Genomic DNA, 21851 nt, shown 5'->3' with positions numbered 1-21851 from the left:
TTCTCAGCCCTCCTGAGTGTCCTCATCCTTTATCAGTTGTTTTGTTCCCCATGCCAAGTGTCCTTTTCCTTCCCCACTGTCCTCACCCCCCTGAAACTATCCTCCTTGTCCCTTACTACTGTCCTTGTCCCTCCCAAGCAATCTTGTTTTTTTCAAGTGTCCTCTTCCCCCAGCAATCCTCAATCCCCTAGAAATCCTTGTCCTTCCTCCATGTCCTCTTCCCTCCAGGCATCCTTGTTCCCCAGCCTTCCTTGTCCCTCACCAGCACCCTCATCCATCTGCTGTATCCCTGTCCCCCCACCATGTAATCTTGTCCCCCACCAACTGTCCCCTTCCCTTTCAATCACCTCATCCCTCTCAGGTGTCCTTGTCCTTTCCCAGCATCCTTGTTCCTCCAAGCTGTCCTTGTCTCCAGGATCTTTGCCCCAATTAAGCATCTTCCTCATCCCTCCCCAGCATTCCTCATCCCTCTTCTGCTCATCTGTCCCAACTGTTTCCGTCCCTAGGGTTCATATCCTCCCTTGAGTATCTTCCTTGTCCCTCCTGAGCATCCTTGTTCCTCCCCAGTTTCCTAATTCCATGTGAATTCCTTGCCCCACCCCAAGCATCCCTGTCCCCCTCACTCTGACGCCAACTGGCCGCGACCTCTGTGCAACCCTATTTCCTTGAAGCCATTCAGAAATTAAAGACCATCCCTCCGTGTCCCTTGTGTTCCCATCCCCACGTCCCCAACTCTGTCACCGACTCGCCCTCCCTTTTATCGCTTCTCCCGCGGCGGGCAGGGGAACGGGGGCCCTGGCCGGCGGCAGTGGCCGGTCCCCTCGCCGGTCCCCCGGCGTCCGGCTGCGCCCCGAGCCGTGGCCGCGGGAGCTGCCGGAGCCGCGGGACGAGAAGCTGCCGGTGGTGGAGCAGCTGCCAGACACCTGCCCGCGGGGCAGGCAGGAGGGTTTGCTGTAAGGGGTGACCTCATCTGCAGGGGAGGGGACAAGGTTGGGGCTCGGCAGTGACACGCCAGCCCTTTTGTCGCGCAGTCGGTGGCTCTGGCTTACCGCCGCGGGGCGGGCGGTGGGTGACCCTGCGCTCAGCCCCGCTCGGCTCCAGCTCCGGACAGGGGCCGGGGGTCTCGCCTGGCGGCGGCAGCGGCGGCGGGGGCAGGTCTGCGGCAGAGAGGGAGGAGAGGGCTGAGCTCCCCTGAGCCTCCTGAGCTCCCTGGTTTATTCCTCCCACTCACCTCCCATCTGCTTTTCCCGGCGGTAGCGGCTGCATTTGGGCTTCGGGCGACTTTTGGAAATCACCCCGCGGGTTTTCCCTGGGGAGGTGGGAACGGCGGCGTCAGCACCCTGACTAGCCAGTGAGGCCCGCACCCACCCAAACGGGCCCCTCGGGGCTCACCTGTGCCAGGAGGACAGAGGGCTCGGGGTGGGTGGCCCTCGCTGGCATCCGGAGTCACCGAGGGACTGGGTGCCTGTGGGGGGGTGCTGACACCGTGGGGGGGTCTCCTGGCAAAGAGGGGGGTGGAGTGAAGCCAGGGTGGGGGGAGTGGCATGGGGGCTCAGTGGCCACCACAGTGCTGGCACAAGCCCTCTAGAGCTGTGCCAGATCTGGAAGAAGCCGTGTGGTATTGTCACAGCTGGATGGCAATGGTGTAGGTGGGCTGAAGCATCACAGCTAGGGAGAAGTGCCACAGCTGGATCACAGCTGGGGTGGCAAAGGGGAGCTGGGTTAGTGCAGGGGTTCAGCTAGGGTGGAGGGCCACACCTGGCGAGGCTGTGATAGCATGGCTGGCCTGCAATGGCACATCTGGAGCACAGCTGGATAGAGGCTGCCCAGCTGGATTCCAGCCATACAGCTGGATTGCAGTGGCACAGCTGGATCACCACACATCTGGATTGCAAGCAGACTGGCAGATTGCAGCCGCACAGCTAAATCATGACACACGTAGATCCTAGCACAACTGAATTGCAACCATGCAGCTTGGCTGCAGCTGCCCAGCTGGGTCATAGCACAGCTGGATTGCAATCATGGAGCTTGACTGCAGCTGCACAGCTGGAGTGCAGTGACATGCCAGCATTGTGATGGCACAGGCGGATCATGGCAGAGCTGGGTGACGGCAGCACAGCTGGATGGTGATGGCCCACCTGTCTCGTGGTGGTGCAGCTGTGTTGCAACACCCCAGTCACCCACAACGTCATGTATGTGTCATGACAGCATGGCCAGAGCACAGCTGGAGAGCAGGGGTGGATGGTGACACCATGAATGGATCACAAAGAGATGCCTGGACCATGGTGGGACATCCAGACTCCATTGGGGCATCCAGACCCCAATGGCATGGTCAGGTGGCACAGCAGGACCAGATCATGACAGCATGGTTGGATTGCGATGGCACATCCAGAGCCTGATCCAGAGTCCAGTGGTAAGGCCAGACTATGGTGGAACAGTGGAAATGGATCATGTAAACATGACTGGGCACAACATCCAGACCTCAATGGGACACCTCTGCAGCATATCTGGACCTCAGCGGCATGGATGGACTATGGCAGCATGGCAGAGCCAAATGGTAACAAAATGGCTGGGTTGTGATGGAACATCTGGACCATGGTGAGGCATCTTGACCCCAACAGAACATCTGGACCCCAATGAGACACCTGGACCCTAATGACACACTTGGACCATGATGGCATGGCAGGGCTGGGTAGTGACAAAATGGCTGGATCGCAATGGAACACCCAGGCCATGGTGGGACATCTGGAGCTTGATGGGACATCTGGACCCCAATGGGGCATCCAGACCCCAATGGCACGGCCATACCAAGCAAGGCCCATCTCCTACCGGGGCAGGAGGGAGCTATCGAAGTCGCGGAGGCGAGGGATGTCCTCCGTGGTGCGAGGTGATGGAGTCAGCGTGGCGGTGGAACGGCAGCCGGAGGAGGTGGTGGGTGAGGATGCAGCAGTGGCACAGGGGATGTCCTCGCCAGGGTACCACACCTCCATCCCCAGCCTGCAGGGTGGAGACCACAGGGTAGCTGCTGGGGGCAGCATGTTCAGCCCCCAAGCCCCCACACTCACCCTCCGGCTGCCTCTTCCTCTTCATCCTCCTCTTCCTCCTCCTTCTCCTCCTCCTGGGCACACTGGCTGAGCTCACTGGCTGAGGGCGGCGGGGGCAGCAGCTCTGTCCAGCTCACCACTGGCGGTTTCACTGCTTGCCCCAGCTTTGCTCTGGCCCCTGTGCCAAGGAGAGATGCTGGGGGGGCTGTGGGGAGGGCACCGCACCACGAGCACCCATGTGTGCCCCCAGCCCTCCGACCACCCTACCGTGCTCAGCCCGGCCACGGGGCACCTGGGAGGCTGCAGCATCCATTGGCTGGGAGCCCCCTCCAGGGTAGGAGGTCCCATAGTGTGAGAAGGGACGGGGGAATGTGCAGATCTCCTCACTGTCAACCGTGATGGTGCTGTAAACCGGCCCCTCGCCAGCCCCCGCTCCAAACTGTTCTGTCTGGGCGATGTAACGGGTGATGCCGGCATCTGCAGAGGGTGACCGGCATCATCAGGGCTGATCGTGACCCCCTCAAGAGCCACCCAGCCCCGTGCTGACCCCTCACCATTGTAGTATCTCTCAGTGCTCCCCAAACAACCGGCAGAACTGGCTGTGCTGCCACCACGCCACGCATCCACCAGCCACGGGTAACCACCGCCGGCGGCTGCCCTGCAAGGGGATGGGATGAAGGAATGCCGGTGGTCAGCCCTGGGGCTGCTGGGGAGGGCAGGGGGTGCCGGGGGGTTACCTGGGGTTGCTGCGCCCTGGAGCTGGGAAGCTGACTGTGGAAAGAGATGGGAGTGAGGGCAGCGAGAGGCCGTACTGGGACCCCGCAGCACTTATGGGCTTACCGGTGGGTGTGTAGGCAAAGGATGCTGTAAAGAGAGGGACGGTGGGTGGCAGATGAGTGAGGGGTGAAGGGTGAGGGGTCCCAGGAGTAGCACCCCCCTGTACCAGTGAAGTGGCTGAGCTCCTTCTTCCTCCGGCGGCGGCTGTAGAGCCAAGCAGCAAAGGCAGCGAGGATGACCCAGCAAGCGCCACCGACGCCGGCAATGAAGGCTGGCTGCCTGGCTACCTCTGCTAAATGCTCCGTCAAGCTGCTCCCACCTGCTGGCTCCACATCTTGCTCCACAAGGGGGGCTGCAAGTGACATGGGAAAGAGGGACACACCGGCGGGGTGCCAAGGAGCCATCCCCAGCACGGCAGTGGGTGACCCCATCATGCCCCACCCTTGGGTGCCAGTTGTGACAATGAAGGACTCACCGATGTGGATGGGAACAGGGGCACTGCGGGCACCCACACCAGCACTGGTGGCAGCGGCAACTTCAGCACGGTAAGGGACCCCGGGGACCAGTCCCCGCAACACTGTCGCCAGCACCGTTCCCTCCACGCTCTGGTTGATGTGGAAGCGGCTCTCATTGCCCAAGCACCAAATCTGGTGGGAACCAGGAGGAAAAGATGGGGAACACCCATAAGGACGCCACGACATGGTGCCATGAGTGGACAGAGTGGAGCTGCCACATCCCTACTGCTGTCCACGCTTACCCGGTAATCACGGATGACCCCATTCTGCTCTGCCAGAGGTGGAGGCTGCCATGAGATGCGGACACTGGTACCATTCCCAGCCACACTGACAGCTCGTGGTGGGGCACTGGGGGCTGCCGGTGGAGGACACATGGGGTATCACCTCCAGGTTGTCTCCAGGGACCCACACTATCCCCTCCATCCCCGCACTCACCCGCTTCAGGGATGCGCAGAGCTCGCACAGCGCTGTCGGGACCATGGAGGTGATGAAAATAGGGTCGGACCTTGACCTCGTAGTCCTGGCCCCGGCGCAGCTCGGTGAGCAGGGCCGCCCGCTCCCCTGGTGCCCACACCATCTGTGCCTCCTCCCAGCGCCCGCCGCGCTGCCGGTACAGCACCCGGTAGCCCTGAAGGAAGGGTGCCTGGTGCTCCACCTGAGGACCCGAGGGAAGGGTGGGATGGGGGCATGATCAACACTGGGAGCCCTGTACCCGTAGGGAGGCTCAGCACTCACGGTCCAGGAGAGGTGGACAGTGCCCAGTGGCAGCACCACAGGTTCCTTCAAGTGCACTGCCACTTGTGCCAGCTCCTGCTGCACCTGCTCAGGATCCAGCCCTTGCTGCGTGGGGTTGGTGTCTGCTGGAAACATGAGAGGGTGGAGGGTCCATGCATATCTCCACTGGTGTCACCAAGTGAAGGAGCCACAGTGACAGCACATACCCATGGCAGGTTCATGGGAAACTCCACTGGCATCACTGGGCAAGGATGGACCCAAAGATTATGGGTGCATGGGCGCCTCCATTGGTGTCACCAAGTGGAGACGGACCCAAGGGTGGGGGGTTTGTGGACACCTCCAGTGATGTCACTGCTGGGTCTCACCTTGGGTGCGCACAGGCTCCGAGATGCCACTGGGGTCACTGAGCCCGTGGGCATTGACCGCCCGCACCAGGAACAGGTAGACAGTGTCAGGGACAAGGCCAGTCACAGTGTGGGTCTCACTCTCCACATCGGCTGCCACTGTCTGCCACGGGCCACCCACCGCCTGGCTGCTGGGGGACAGGGGTGACTCGTGACAGGGTGGTATCAGGCCACCACATCACCCCTGCAGCCAGAGAAGAGGCTTGTGTGATACCTGAAAGCCTCCACTATGTAAGAGGTGACATCGGTGGCACCACTGCTCTCATTCCCTTTCCAGCTCAAGGTGACACTGCTTTTGGTAACGTTGGTGACCACAGGGGTGGAGGGTGGCCCAGGGAGGAGATCGGGTGCAGGGGAAGGCAGGGAGAGGTCGGATTCATCACCTGCAGAGAGATGCATGGGGGTCTGGGGTGGCTTTGTTCCCAGTGCCACGGTGTGCCCGCTGCGGTGAGATCTCCATGACCCACCTTGTACCTCCAAGGAGATGCCCCAACGTGTCTCGCCCGTTGGGCTGGTGGCCACGCAATTGTAGAGCCCGGAGTCTCTCACCTGCAGGGGGAAGAGCTCCTGCCCCATCACCCTGAGCACCCATCACCTCGGCACCCATCACCCTGAGCACCCATCACGCTTTGTACCCACCACCCTGAGCACCCACCACGCTTTGTACCCACCACCCTGAGCACCCACCACGCTTTGTACCCACCATCCTGAGCCCCAGCACTGCTTGCACCCACCACCATGAGCATCCATCTCCCTTTGCTCCACCCCTCATAGCCACTGCCCCCTCCCTCCCTGCAGTACCCCCACGGGTGCCCCTGCCGGGGCCGGCTCACCCGGAGGCCGGTGATCTGCAGGGTGCCGTTCTCCAGCAGGCTGGCACGGGGCTGGACACCTACCAGGGCACTGCCATCCTTCAGCCACCCCACACTGCCTGGGGGCTCATGGGCCCCCGCTCCGCAAGGCAGCCGCACTGTGGCCCCCACTGGCAGCACTGTCCGGTTAGCGGGAAGCAGGCTGAGCACCGGTGGCTGGAGTTCAGTGGGTGCTACAGGGAGAAAATTGGGTTGCTGGGTGGTGGGGTGTGTGTCACTCATATGTTGGATGTGCCAGCTCTCCATTGGCACTGGTGGACTTACCCCCCGTCACCTCCAGGCCTGCCCTGGCCAGGACACTGCCGGCCACGCTGATAGCCTGGCACAGGTAGTGGCCAGCATCGCTGGGCTGGACGTTGACGATGGTCAAAGCACCACTGGGGCTCACCCAAACACGGCCAGAAGGGATTGGGGGCTGGCCCGGGAACAGCAGGGTCTGAGGGGGAGTGGGATTAGTGGGGGGATGAGGGATGAGAAGCAGGGGATGAGATAAGGTCAGGGTTAGGGGTGGGAATGGGAATGAGATGGGGAAATGATGGGATGGGACGGGATGTGATGGGGACTGTGATGGCAATGGAATGGGGACAGGGATGTAATCAGGACTGTGATGGGATGGTGATGAGGACAGGAAGGGATGAGGATTGTTAATGGTGTGAAGTTGAGATTAGGATGGAGATGAGATGAGGATGAAGTGGGAATTGAGATAGAGATTATGATGGAATGGAAATGGTGATGGGATTGGGATGAGGATGGGGCTATGATTGGGTGTAAGGAGACAGACCTGGCTCCCCTCCTTCTGCCAGAAGACAGCGGGTGGTGGGTTGCCCTTGCTCTGGCACTGGAAAGTCACACTCTGGCCAGGGCTGACAGCTTGGTCGTGGGGCCTGGTGACAAGCTGGGGGGGCACTGCAGCAGTGTGGGGAGAGACAAGGGCTTGTCTGAGCACTCCACAAGCACCCAAGGGTGCTCCCCAGGGCCCCCCTTACCGTGCACAGTGAGGGTGCCCGATGCCTCCGACCTGCCCACGCTGTTATCAGCCACGCAGGTGTAGGTGCCCTCATCCTCCACCTGCAGCCGGCTGATCCGCAGGGTGTTGTCTGGCAGCACCTCCCACCTGGGGAAACCCCATCGGGCTGTGGCACCAGCAGCGCGCTGGGGCACCAGGAGGGCGTAAGGTGCCATGGGGCGGGGAGGCAGTGAGGATGCAGGATGTGATGGGAATGTGGGATGTGATGGGTGCAGTGGAAATCTGTGGTGCAGGAAAATGGGAGATGCGACGGGGATGTGAAATGTGGTGGAGATGTGGAATGTGATGGGGATGTGGGATGCAACGGGGATGTGGGTTGTGGTGAGGATATGGGATGCGATCAGGATTTGGGATGCGATAAGTGTGTGGGATGCAAAGATGGGGATGCAATGAGGATTTGAGATGCAAAGGGGGATGTGGAATGTGATGGAGATGTGACGCAATGGGAATGTGGAATGCAGTAGGGACGCAGGATGTGCTGAGGATGGAGGATGCGCCAGGGTTACGGGATGCAATTACCTGATGCCATGAGGATGCCAGGTGCTCCAAGCACACCAGGCTGGCACACACTGATGCCGCCAAGCTGCACCATAGAACCCTGGCTGGCCTTGGTGTCCCTGAGCCACCCCCCTCACCTCCTACTCACCTTCCCAGTGGCATTTCACCCTCCTCCTTGCGCCAGCGCGCCGCCGGCTGCGGATCCCCCACCACCTCGCAGGCAAACTCCGCCGTCCCCTCCACCAGCACCACCTGGTTGTGGGGCCTCTTGCCAAATGCCGGGCGCTCTGCGGGGTGGCCGTCAGTCCCACCAGGATAGCACCCACCTCCCTGACACCCCAAAAATTAAATCCCCACGCACCGAAGACCACCAGCTCGGCCGGCTCGCTGTCCCTCTCCCCCACCACGTTGGTGGCCACGCAGACATAGACGCCAGCATCGCTCTTGTGAGTACTGGCCACCATCAACTTCCGACCACGGATCTGCAGGAAGAACAGCCCATCCCACATCCCTATCACATCCCACATCCTCATCTCATCCCACATCCCCTCTGCATCCTACCCCCATTGCATCCCATATCTCTATGACCTCCCACATCCTCATTGCATAAACACACACATCACCCATTCTCATCAAATTCTGCATCCTCACTGCATCTCACATCCCCACCACATCCCAAATCCTCATTGCATCTCCCATCCTGACTGCATTCCGCATGCCCGTCACATCCTGCATCCTCACTGCATCTCACAATTGCACCCACACTGTCATCACATCCCCTGTTTCCATTGCATCCCAAATCCCTGATGCATCCCATAGCCTTATCCCATCCTACATCCCCATCTCATCCCATATCTATCACATCACACAACTACTGCATCCCACATCGCCGCCACATTCCAGATCCTCATCCTCACTGCGCCCACATCCCCGTCACACCCTGTATCCCTATAAAATTCCCCATCTCCCTTGCATCACCTTCAGCCTGGCCCCTCTCACCGTCAGGCGCTCGTCCTTGTCGCTGACCCGGACCCCGTTTTTCTTCCAAGAGACGCTGGGCTCGGGGTGGCCTCGGGGCGGGACACACTCCAGCACGGCCGGTTCTCCTGCCGCCACCACCACGTCCCCTGGGGGCTGTCGGAAATCGTCCCGCAGCACTGCGGGGACACAGCGGCCTCAGCTCCCCAGCCCCGCGGCCCCGGGCTGGGGGCACAACACGAGTCTGAATTGCCTTTAACAGATTTTAATTTATCTTCATTGATTTCACTTGATTTTCAAATGTTTTCAAATATTTTCATTTGTTCTCATTTATTTTCACTTATTTCCAATTATATTTACCTCTTTTAATTTCTTTTACCATGTTTTCATTTATTTTCACTCCTTTGCAGTAATTTTCATTTATTTCCAATTATTTTCAGTTTTTTTCATTATTTGTCTTCACTAATTTGCACTTATTTTTCTTTTTTCACTTACTTTTAGTTATTTTCACTTTCTTAAATTTCTCTTTTTTCTATGTTTTACATTATGTTATTTTCATTAATTTTCACTTCCTCACTTTTATTTTCATTAATTTTCACTTATTTTCCTTTTTTATTTGTTTTCACTTGGTTTCATTTATTTCCAATATTTCTCACTTCTTTGAATTTATTTTCATTTCTTTTCACTTTATTTATTTCTAATTCTTTTCCTCTTATTTTCATTTCTTTTCCCCTTTCATTTGGCAACAGAGGCTTGGGAATGTCAAAGCCTCTCGTCCCACAGCTACAGGAGCAGGCTGGGCTTAGGGGTGATACCAAAACCCCAAATTTCCCCCCACTCAAATCCTCCCAACCCCCTCGGGACTCACTGGCCACCTCCAGGGATGCATTCCGGCTGGTGGCCTCCCCCAGGTAATTCCTGGCCACGCAGACATAAACCCCCTCGTCGGGCTTTCCCCGCCTCCCGTGCAGGATCCGGAGGAAGAAGAGGGACCCTCCCGGGAGGAGGGTGCGGTGGGAGCGGGGATCCTCCCGGTCCGTCTCCACCAGCTCGCCATCCTTGTACCACTCCACCACCGGGGCCGGGCGCCCCTCGGCCTTGCAGCTCAGCGTGGCCGGCTCCCCCTTGGAGACCAGGACATCCGTGGGGTGCTCCACGATGCGGGGAGCCGTGTCCTCCAGCTGGCTGTGCGATCCTGTAGGAGAATCAAGAAGAGTGGGGGTGGGTTTGGGGGGCTGAGCACCCTTGGCTTGTGTGGTGCTTTCCTGGCTCCAGACCCTGCTTTGCTTGGGAGCACGAGGTGAGAGATGAAGTGTGGCCGGGTCCCAGCCCAGCATACCCCAGGGAGCAGGATCACAGGATCACAGGATCACAGAATCACCGGGTTGGAAGAGACCTTAAAGATCACCAAGTCCAGCCCAGCCCCAGCACCTCAACTGAACCCTGGCACCCAGTGCCACATCCAGGCTTGTTTTAAACACACCCAGGGATGGTGACTCCACCACCTCCCCGGGCAGCCATTCCAAAACTTTATCACTCTTTCCATAAAAAATTTCTTCCTAACATCCAACCTAAATTTCCCTTGGCACAGCTTAAGATCGAGTTGGAAGGGTGTCAGGCACGGCCAGTGGGACAAAGCAACCTGGCTCCCAGTAACGGGTTTTCCACCCAGTTTCCACCCTGATGAAATGGGGTTGGGGGCAAATTCTCCCCAAACCGAGATTTTTCCATCAGCTGCAAGTGTTGACTTTCTGTCGCAGAGCTGGTCATTCTGGGCTGCAGAAAATGCTTAATTTTAAGTTTCTTAAAGCCCCATATTGGGTTTGTGGGGCTGTTACGGAAAAAAAAAAAAAAAACAAACCTGCTAGGGCACAGGAATTAATAGATGGTCATGAATGCCAGCATAATTAATGCTCATTAATGCTGGGGCCAGCTGGGCTGAACTGCACGTGTCCCCAACACCACCTGGGGTGTCTTGGCAGTTCGGTCCCCAAGTGTCACTGCTGGCCCAGTGGCACAGGCACTCACCACTGCATGCCCAGGCACACGTGTGCACACAGGTGTGGGTCTGCATGCACCTGCACGTGCGCAGACACACGTGCAGCCGTGCACAGACACATGTGCAGTCATGCACTGCATGTGTTTACACACAGGTGCATGCACGCACACGTGGGCAGCCATGCAGGTGTGCACACACACACAGAGGCACTCACAGGTATCTGTGCACACATAGGTGCACGTGTGCATTACACACACGTGCATGTGGGCACCTGTGCATTACACACGTGTGCACATGTGCATTACAAGTGCAGGTGCGTGTGTGCACACATGCACTGCACATGTAGGTGCATGTATATGTGTAGGCAGTCACGCAGGGGCATGCACACACACACACATGCAGCCGCACACGTGTGCTTGCACACACACATGCGCACGTGTGCATTCAGACAGGGGCGTGCATGGCCTGACATGCACAGATGCATGCACACGTGTGTGCATTCATGCAGGGTGTCATGCATGCACCCATGCATGTATTCAGGTGGGGGGTGTCCTTACACACACACACACACACACACACACACACGCGCGCGCGTGTTCAGGCATGCAGAAGTGCATGCACACATGAGCATTCACACAGGGGTGTGCATGCACACACAGGCTGCACACGCAGGTGCACATGCACAGGGGCACACACAGGGGCATGCACATCCATGCACATCCACACACGCTCAGATGGAGCCATGAGCCTACACTTACCCACATTGCTGCATGCACACACATGCACACTGCACACACCTGCACACTGTGTAGGCATGTAAACACCTGCACAATGTATAGGCATGCACACACATGCAGACTGCACACGCATGCACACATGCCATGGCTTAGTTGAGGTGTTAGGGCATGGGTTGGACTTGATGATCTTTGAGGTCTCTTGCAACCCAGAATTCTGTGGATTCTGTGAATATGCACATTGTACAGACATGCACATGCATGCACACACATGCACACTGCACACACATGCACACTGTACAGACATGCACACGCATGCACACTGCACACGCATGCACACACATGCACACTGCACATGCATGCACACGCATGCACACTGCACACCCATGCACACGCATGCACACTGCACACGCATGCACACTGTACAGACATGCACATGCATGCACACACATGCACACTGCACACGCATGCGCACACATGCACACTGTACAGACATGCACACACATGCACACACATGCACACACATGCACACACATGCACACTGTACAGACATGCACACTCATGCACACACATGCACACTGCACACACATGCACATGCATGCACACACATGCACACTGCACACACATGCACACGCATGCACACACATGCACACTGCACAGACATGCACACGCATGCACACACATGCACACTGCCCAGACATGCACATGCATGCACACACATGCACACTGCACAGACATGCACATGCATTCACACTGCACACACATGCCCACTGTACAGACATGCACACACATGCACACACATGCACACTGCACAGACATGCACACACATGCACACTGTACAGACATGCACACACATGCACACTGTACAGACATGCACACGCATGCGCACACATGCACACTGCACACACATGCACACTGTACAGACATGCACACTCATGCACACACATGCACACTGCCCAGACATGCACACGCATGCACACACATGCACATTGCACACTGCACACTGCCCAGACATGCCCATGCATGCGCACACATGCACACTGCCCATAAATGCACGCGTGCGCACACATGCATACGCAAGCACACACCCCCCCCACTCGTCTCCCACTCGCACACGCCCTTCCCCTGCTGCCCCACACCCTGGGGCAGGATGCAGGCATAAGGGGCTGCAATTTGGGGTGCCCACGGGGTTGCCATGGGGATGGGATGTGGCTGCCATGGGGACGGAAGCAATGCTGCAGGGCACTGGGTACCCCCGGGGGGCACAGCAGGGACTGAGGGGGCCGCAGCTGGCCCCGGTGACTAATTGGGACAAGCAGGGGGTCAGGGCAGGCCCCTTCCTGTGCCCGGCTGGCTGAGCTGGGGCAGAGGTTCCCATGAGGTTTGGGAACACCCCCCGCCCCCTCACCAGCCACCCAGGGCCAGCTGGAGGGGGACAGACTAAAAAAAGAGGGGAGAAGCTCAAAATGGAGTCAAAATTCAGGCAGACACCCTCTCCATCACCCCTCCTTCACCCCCACTCTGTCCCAGCTAGGGGTCATGGGGCTGGTTTGGGGACATGGGGAGGATTAGGGCACACGGAGCTGGTTGGAGGACACTGGGATGGTTTAGGAATGTAAAGATAGTTTGGGAACACAGAGCCAGTTCCAGTTAGTGTGCGGATTGGCTTGGGGACACAGGACTGGTTTGGAGACATGGAGTCTCTCCTAGTTTTGTCTGGGAGTTGGTTTGGGCACACAGGGATGGTTTTGGGACATGGGGCTGGTCCTCGTTTGGAAACTGGGGATGGATGTGGGGACATGAAGACTGTTTGAGGACACTGGGTTGCCCCTGGTTTGGGGTTTGGGGACTGGTCTGGGGACATGGGGATAATTTGGGGATGCCATGTCTGTCCCAGCTCAGGGTCTGGCAGTTGATGTGGGAGCATGGGACGGTTTGGGAACAGGGAGCTGCTTGCAGTTCAGGATTTGGCAACACAGGATTGGTTTGGCAACACCAGGACAGTCCTGCCTTGGGGAGAGTGGGCTGGTCTCGGTTTGAGGTCACGGACACAATCTAAGGACATCACATCACTCCCAGTAGTTGGTCTGGGAACAGGGAGCTGGTCCCAGAATGGGGACACGGGGCCGGTGTGGGGACACTGGGTCAATTCTGGAGTTGAGACATGGGGCAGGTCCCGGTCTGGGGACAAGGGGACAGGTTGGGAATCCAGTGTCGATGCTGCTGGGGTCCCAGCTGGGGCTGGGGTCTGTGGGCTACTTCCAGCATCCCAGCTGGACCAGGAGCAGGAAGTCCGGGACAGGGGGACAGAAAGACCGGGGAGCACGTACCGTTACCGGGGGCGAGATCGGGCAGGTGGAGCGCGGCGATGGAACGGTTGATGCCGAGCAGGAGCGAGGAGGAGTTAGAGCCTTCGGCTCCCAGCGAGTCGGCGAACAGGTTCATCTGCAGCAGCGTCTTCAGCAGGTACCGCAGCATCCTGCCTGCCCCGGCTCTGCTCGGCTTGCCTGAGATCGGCTGGGCTCGAGTCGGCTCTGCACGACACTACTCGGCACGGCAAAGACTGGCTTAGCTGAGCCCGGTCCGGCTCAGCCCGGTCCGGCTCAGCCCGGTCCGGCTCAGCTCAGTTCGGCTCTGCTCGGCTGGGCTCGGCTCAGTTCAGCCCGGTCCGACTCAGCCCGGTCCGACTCAGCTCAGTTCGGCTCTCCTCGGCTGGGCTCGGCTCTGTTCAGCCCGGTCCGGCTCAGCCCGATCTGGCTCAGCCTAGTCCGGCTCAGCTCAGTTCGGCTCTGCTCGGCTGGGCTCGGCTCAGTTCAGCCCGGTCCGGCCCGGTTCAGCCCAGTCCGGCTCAGCCCGGCTCCACTCGGCTCGGTTCAGCGCGGCTCAGCACAGCCCGACTCAGTCGGGCTCAGCTCACCTCGGCTCGGCTCAGCCTGCGGCACCGCCCCCCGGGTAGGGGACGGGCCAGGGCGGTGCTGGGGCGGGGTGAACGGGGAGTCCCGGCGCTCCCTCCCCGTCCCTAAGATGCGGGATGGGGACGAAGGCGGGGGATGTCCCGTATGGGGTGGGGGCTTCATGGTGGAGTGGAACTGGGATGACTTTTTGAAGGGGCAGAGGAAAAGGGGGGATCCTAGGGCTGGAGGGAGGAGAAGGAGGAGACGCAGCAGCTCCTTGGCTTCACCCCAAATTACGTGACACCACATGGGGCTGCTGTCACTCCCCACTCGGGACCCCCCCTCAGTGAACCCTGAAAGGCAGCACCACCCCGCAGCCCACGGGGAAATGCGGCTGTTGGAGTGAGTAAAGCACCCCAACACCGGGGCGTGCTGGTAGGGGTAGGGACACTTTGGGGGTGCTGGGACCACCAGTGGCCTTGAATTTTGGGGTCAGGGGGAAAACACGAAGGAATCAGTACATGGTGCCATTGAATCCGTAAGTAGCAATTGGCCATTTAATTATTGTGTTGGGGCTGATGTGGAAAGCAATGAGCCTCCTTCAGCGAGCACCCGGAGGGGGGTTGGGGGAATTCATTAGGAAGGTTCATTATTAGGGGGGAGGGGCTCCTGGGAGCAGCTCGTTACGGGATTTTTTTACAGTGGCACTTGGAATAGGGTAAAAGTGGGGAAAAAGGGAAGTCGGGAGTGTGGGGAAGCTGGAGGGGGCTCAGGGAAAAAGAGGAGGTGGGGAGAAGGGGCAGTGGGGGAGGGCTGGGGGGACATGAATCTGGGTGTGCACATCTGGGATATTGGGAGGGAGAAGGGGCCTCACATCTGCATGCACAGCAGCAGTGGAAGTGTGCCCACCTGTGTTTGCACATCTGGCTCCCCAAGGGCGTTCACATCTGGAGGACACTTGGGGCACAGCTGGGGAGGGGGAAGGCTTTTCCACACACATCTGGGGCACCAAGGATCTCCAGGATGTTCACATCTGGGAGGGTTGGGTGGTGTGGGGGATGCAGCTGCCTTCAGACCAACAGCTGGAGAGGTCCCTGAGATCACAGCTGGGCACACAGCTGAAGGCACAGAGATGCTCAAGCACATCTGGAGAACCAGGTGGTTTCCAGTTGTGCACATCTGGAGGCCCAAGATGAGTGCACATCTGGAGTTTGCACATCTGGAGAGCTTGCCCAGGCCGCTTTTCCACACCCAGAGCTGTGCTGAGGCTGCAGACGGGTGCACATCTGACCCACTCCACCTCAGCAGCATCATCTGGGCTCTCCATATCACACCGAATCTGCCAGGTGTCCGGTGGGCAATGCATTATTCATCTGTCCCTTGGAGCCAGGCACAGAGAAAGTAAATAAATATTAATTTAGTAGGAGCACAAAGCTTTTCCGCTTCTCCTGCTGGCAATGTGGCAGCACAGGGATTTCTCAGTAGGATCAGAAAAAAAAGTATCCATGAAATAAGAGCTTCATCCAAGTATTACCCGAATAATTCTCTAGGATGGGAATTGATGGCAATGCTGGAATATCTAAAGCTGCTATGTTTCCCCACCTTCTCCTTTTGGGTCCCTCTGAAAAGATGACTGGAAGAACGGGACATCTCCAACACGGAACTACAGGATGGAAAGGGTGTTAATTTGTGGAAAACCCTTGGGCCCCTTTTCATGGAGTCCTTGGAAAATGTGAGAATTTTTAACGGGAATTCTGAAGGTTTTGGGAGCCTCGGGGATTAAAGCACCTCTGTATTAATCCCACTATGAGGCGTGAGGCTGCAGCGATGGGCTCCCAGGGGTGACACATGCACATCCAGTACCTCCTCTGAGAGAGCTTGTGATGGGGAATGGAGACAAAGGAGCCGCCTCATCCCGATGGATAATCCCCCTCAGATTCATCCCGCTAATCAGCTGGGCAAACAGGAGTGCAGGGGCATCGCCTCCTTGTTAGCAGATCTATTCTCACTGCCACGGCATTTAATTGCTGCTTGATTCGGCGATTAGCGACTGTTTGCCCAGGCTTTGCCCAAATCACCCTCCTTAAAGTTTTTAGATGGGGGAGGCTTCCTCCATACTTTATTATCCTCATTATTCTGCATTGGTTTTGTTGCTTTCTTATTCCTCCTGGTTTTTCCCAACCCTCGCTGGGTAGCATCGGGGAGCTGGGGGGAGTAGGGGGGAAACTGAGGCACGAAGTTTGGCCATAATGAGGAGCGACAAGATATTTGTCTGGGCAAATGAGCGGCTGGGTCCCCCCTCCCCGCTGCCAGGGGGGAATCCCTGGCAGCCCCGTTATTAACATTCCCCCCGGGAGCCCCCCACCCCAAGCCAGGCGCTTGGCCGGGAAATGCAGCTTTTTGAATATTTATAGAGGTTGTGGCAGCGCTTGGGGTGGGGAGGAGGGAAAGGGGACAACGGGGGCTGCTGGGGGGGGTGGGGAAAAGCAGTGTTGAGGACTGGGAGTAGTGGGGATGGAAGGGATGGAGCTGGAATCCTTTAGTGATGCCACTGGCTCGGTGTAGGGAATGACACTGGGATGGTGTGGGGAATGACACTGGGATGCATTAAGGGATGGCAGTGGGATGCTCTCAGGAATGACTCCGGGATACTGTAGGGGATGATGGTGGCACGCTTGAGAGGACAGTGCTGAGATGCTTCTAGGAATGATGCTGGGATGTTTCAGGAGAACGTGGTGGATGTTCTAGAGGATGAAAGTAGGATCCTTTGGGAGATGATGATGGATACTTTAGGGAGTGACAATGCTGGGATTGTATAAGGGATAACTGTGATGTTTTAAGGAAAAATGCTGAGATGTTTTAGGGGAGCATATGGGAATGACTGGGATGCTTTAGGGGATGATACTGTGATGATCTAGAGGATGATGCTTGGATACTTTAACAAAAAATGCTAGGATGTTTTAGGGCATGGATCTGGAGTGTTTTGGGAAGCATACTAGGATGGTGTGGGGGATGACACTGGGATGGTGAGGGGAATGACGCTGGGGTGGTGTAGGGAATGATGCTGGGGTGGTGTAGGGGATGACACTGGGATGGTGTGGGGGATGACATTGGGATGCTGTAGGAAATAATGCTGGGATGCTGTAGGGGATAACGCTGGGATGCTGTAGGGGATAATGATGGGGTGCTGTAGGGGATAATGCTGGGATGCTGTAGGGGATAATGCTGGGATGCTGTAGGGGATGACACTGGGATGCTGTAGGTGATGACACTGGGATGCTGTAGGGGATGACACTGGGATGCTGTAGGAAATGACACTGGGATGCTGTAGGAAATAATGCTGGGATGCTGTAGGGGATGACACTGGGATGCTGTAGGAAATAATGCTGGGATGCTGTAGGGAATGACACTGGGATGCTGTAGGGGATGACACTGGGATGCTGTAGGGGATGACGCTGGGATGCAGTAGGGGATAATGCTGGGATGGTGTAGAGGATAATGCTGGGATGCTGTAGGGAATGACACTGGGATGCTGTAGGGGATGACACTGGGATGCTGTAGGGAATGACACTGGGATGCTGTAGGGGATGACACTGGGATGCTGTAGGGGATGACACTGGGATGCTGTAGGGGATGACACTGGGATGCTGTAGGGGATGACACTGGGATGGTGTAGGGATAACGCTGGGATGCTGTAGGGGATGACACTGGGATGGTGTAGGGGATGACACTGGGATGGTGTAGGGATAACGCTGGGATGCTGTAGGGGATGACGCTGGGATGCAGTAGGGGATAATGCTGGGATGGTGTAGGGAATGACACTGGGATGCTGTAGGGGATGACGCTGGGATGCAGTAGGGGATAATGCTGGGATGGTGTAGAGGATAATGCTGGGATGCTGTAGGGAATGACACTGGGATGCTGTAGTGGATAATGCTGGGATGCTGTAGTGGATAATGCTGGGATGCTGTAGGGAATGACACTGGGATGCTGTAGGGGATGACACTGGGATGCTGTAGGGGATGACACTGGGATGCTGTAGGGGATAATGCTGGGATGCTGTAGGAAATAATGCTGGGATGCTGTAGGGGATAATGCTGGGATGCTGTAGGGAATGACACTGGGATGCTGTAGTGAATGACACTGGGATGCTGTAGGGGATGACACTGGGATGCTGTAGGAAATAATGCTGGGATGCTGTAGCGGATGACACTGGGATGCTGTAAGGAATGGTGTCAGGATGCACTCATGGATAACACTGTCCAAGGGGATTACACTGGGATGTTTTAGAAATTGATGCTGACATGTTCTAAGGAATGATACTGGGATTTTTTCAGAGAACAAACTGGACTATTCTAGAGGATGGTGGTGGGATGAATTAAGGAGAGATGCTGGAATATTTTAGGGGACCTTATGGGACTTCAGAGGGTGATGCTGGGATGCAGTAGGGAAGCAAACTATCATGCTTTAGAAAATGTCACTGGGATGCTTTAGGGAATGAGTCTGGGATGCACGGAGGGATGCCACGATCTATTAGGGGATGATAGTAAGACACTGTGTTGCAGTGCACTAGAATGCTGCAAGGAATAATGCTGGAATGCTGTAGGGATGGTGCTGGGATGCTTTAGGGGAATGATCCTGAGAAACTTTAGGGAAACACGCTGGAATGATTTAGAGGATGACAGTGAGAGGCTTTAGGGGACAATGCCAGGGTGTGTGAAGGAATAACATTGGGATGTGTCAGATGAACATGCTGGTATGATCTAGGGGATGACACTGGGATGCTGTAGGGGTTGATGCCAGGATATTTTAGGGGATGGTGCCAGAATTTTTTAGGGGATGATGCTGGGATGCTTTAGGAGAGATTACCGACATGCTTTAGGGGATGACTGAGAAGATTTAGGGGAGCGCACTGAAGTGCTTTAAGGGATGATGCCAGGGTGTGCAAAGGATAAAGCTGGGATATTCCCGGGAAGTGCGCTGGCATGCTTTAGGGGATGCTGCTGGGATGCTTTCAGTGAGCAGATTGAGATGCTTTAGGGGATGACCCATGGAGCATCTGTGGAACGGTGTGGGGATGCCTCAGAGGACGGCTGTCAGTCTGTCTGTCCTCCGCACCTGGCAGGCACAGGAGGCCGGTGCGTTGAGATCTCCTCACGGGCATCCCAGCCCGCCTCATTACCAGCATCTTTGGGAAGCCGGAGCCCATGTGTTCTCGAGACGAGCGGCTTGGGGTATATTAACATCCCATTTCCACCTCTTTAATATAGAGTTTGTCGAGATCATTTATCAGCCGAGCCTCCCTTCAGGGCCGGGGGAAGCCGGGCAGAGCTCGGCAGCTGGGTCATGGCGAGAGGCGAGGGATGCTCGTCCCCGAAGGAAGCCGAAGCCGGGTTTAACAGGTAGTGGCTCATGTGCGAATCGCTAGTTTGGGACCGCCACATCATTGGGAAAGGCTTTATCAAAGCTGGGCTTAATTGGGTGGAAGGCTTGTTTGCATGGCCGCTAATGGGGGATCAGAGGGCCGGGGACCCAGCGCTGACGGCCTCACAAAGGCAAGCAATTACTTGCTTGTCTGCATTATGTATTAACCCATCTGGGGTCGGGATATTGGCTGTGAAAGGGAGACAAAGAGCGGGGCGTGCCGGTTGCCCCCGCGCCGAATTAGCCCGCCTGGGTCCCCTTTGTGCAGCGGGCAGGGCAGCTGGATGGGGATGCAGGCGCTCGGGATGCTGATGGGCACCGGCGCGCAGCAGCAGGGCGCTGCCTCGCTCGGCATCCCCGCGTCCTTCCGAATATTGCATCGAGCGTCTTTTCTCTCCCTTCATCAGTTTCCTGCCTGCGGCCACATCTCGGGATAATTACAGCTTTCGCTTTAATTAGCCACCGTCGCCACTAATAAGTTTATACTTCTTTTCAGCAGCGTATTTTGGCGGCAGGAGGTTAATTGCAAGCAGGTCAGTAAATTGCAGAACACACTGCTGTGGGTCTAATGACTTGTCCGCTCGGCTTTTTGGCGGACTTTTAAATATGCCTATTGAATTGGAAGGATGACTGGAACGAGGCGGCCGGGGATTGTTGGGGACCAGGGAGGTGTTTCCCCACTGCTCCCCCGAGCTGCTCGTCCCGCCGTCCGCACATCCCCAGAAGCTGAGAACGGCCACAACTCATTTCACGGATGACCCCTGGCTGAGAACACCCAAAAACCCTTGCACAGCTCAGTCCGGGCTGAAAACACACACGATTTGCTGCACGGATAAGCCTTGTCTGAGAACCATCACAAGTTGTTGCACAGGTGAGTCTCATTTGAGAACGGCCACCACTCACTGCGTGGGTGATCCTGGCTGAGGTCACCCAGAGCCCATTTCACGGGTGAGCCCAGCTGAGAACATCCAGAACATCCAGAACATGGGGCGACCTTGGCTGAGAACTGCCACAGCTCATTGCAGGGCTGAGCCGCGGCCGGGCACGGTCCCGGCTCACGGCAGGGCTGAGCCGTGGCCCTGCTCCTTCCAGGAATGACTGCGGCGGTGCCGTGGGCGAGCCGGGCTGGGGGGACCCCTGTCCCCCCGCTCAGCCCTCGCCCCCCACCCCCATGTCATTAGCGCGCGGTCAAACGGCGCTGCCGGGACTCGGAGCTGCATCGCAATCAGCCGCTCTCGGCCGTAATGAGTGTTCAGGCCCTAATTAACCGCCACCCTCATTTGCATCCGGCCCGCCCCCCCTCTCGCCGGGTCTCTGGCTGTGGTCGGGCCAGCGCCGGGGGGCTTGGGGATGGGGCCCACAGCCGCGGGGACACTGGCAGCTGGTATGGCCGTCTGAGGGCACACCAGCAGTGGGGACAGCCCTCCGGAGACCCCGCATGGGATGGCAGGCGGTGGGTGCAGCCCTGTGGGGACACACAGCAGAGCTGGCTCTGGAGACATCCCTTTGGGGACATGCCTTAGGAGTGGCAGCGGGGACACCCCTTTGAGGACGCTCCGGGGAAGTGGGTGCATACCTCTGGGGACATGGTGGCAGCAGAGACATCCCACTGTGGTCACACCAGCACCGGGGACTTCTGTTTTGGGATATGGCAGACATCATTTTGGGGACATGACGTGGGGCTGACACTGGGGACAGCCCTTTGGGGACATGCTGGCCGTGGGAACATCCCTCTGGGAACACACCAGCTGTGTCCGTTTGGGGGGTATGTCACAGTGGTGACAGTGGGTGGACATGCTGGCAGCAGGGACAGCCCCTCGGGGTTGTGGCGGCACCGAGGACATGCCAGGGGCAGATGCGTCCCTTTGGGGACAGGGCTGCCATTGGGACATCCCTTTGGGGGCACGCTGCCTCATTCCACCCTCGGGGATGCGGTGGCAGCAGGGACGT

At 57.5% G+C, this 21851-nt stretch overlaps 1 protein-coding gene across 1 annotated transcript; it reads right to left on the bottom strand.

Annotated features, from left to right (window-relative positions):
* Nucleotides 1-170: 170 nt before the first annotated feature.
* Nucleotides 171-14173, bottom strand: ROBO3 (roundabout guidance receptor 3). Its single transcript, XM_068171952.1, has 25 exons — nt 13914-14173; nt 9719-10045; nt 8872-9029; nt 8234-8354; nt 8021-8159; nt 7334-7461; nt 7129-7253; nt 6612-6783; nt 6309-6520; nt 5943-6024; nt 5690-5858; nt 5437-5603; nt 5072-5196; nt 4772-4991; nt 4579-4691; nt 3988-4468; nt 3787-3908; nt 3599-3755; nt 3312-3521; nt 3066-3222; nt 2830-2997; nt 1393-1499; nt 1262-1309; nt 1050-1220; nt 171-970 (listed from the first exon to the last, which is right to left on the bottom strand). The coding sequence occupies exons 1-25, from the start codon at nt 14059-14061 to the stop codon at nt 738-740; spliced, it is 4260 nt and encodes a 1419-aa protein (XP_068028053.1). The 5' UTR covers nt 14062-14173; the 3' UTR covers nt 171-737.
* Nucleotides 14174-21851: the final 7678 nt, after the last annotated feature.

The sequence above is a fragment of the Anomalospiza imberbis genome, chromosome 24, assembly GCF_031753505.1.
Source record: "Anomalospiza imberbis isolate Cuckoo-Finch-1a 21T00152 chromosome 24, ASM3175350v1, whole genome shotgun sequence".
Classification (NCBI taxonomy): domain Eukaryota; kingdom Metazoa; phylum Chordata; class Aves; order Passeriformes; family Viduidae; genus Anomalospiza; species Anomalospiza imberbis.
The sequence above is the reverse complement of the archived record's forward strand: the minus strand, read 5'-3'. Positions and strand labels throughout refer to the sequence as shown.

What these genes read in the sequence shown, in the direction of transcription:
- ROBO3 (XM_068171952.1), bottom strand. Translation starts at nt 14,061, where the DNA reads ATGCTGCGGTACCTGCTGAAGACGCTGCTGCAGATGAACCTGTTCGCC. An exon ending in TCTGCGCATCCCTGAAGCGG is followed by an intron (nt 4,692 to 4,771) that starts GTGAGTGCGGGG and finishes CTCCACCGGCAG; the next exon opens with CCCCCAGTGCCCCACCACGA. An exon ending in GAGGAAGAGGCAGCCGGAGG is followed by an intron (nt 2,998 to 3,065) that starts GTGAGTGTGGGG and finishes TCCACCCTGCAG; the next exon opens with GCTGGGGATGGAGGTGTGGT.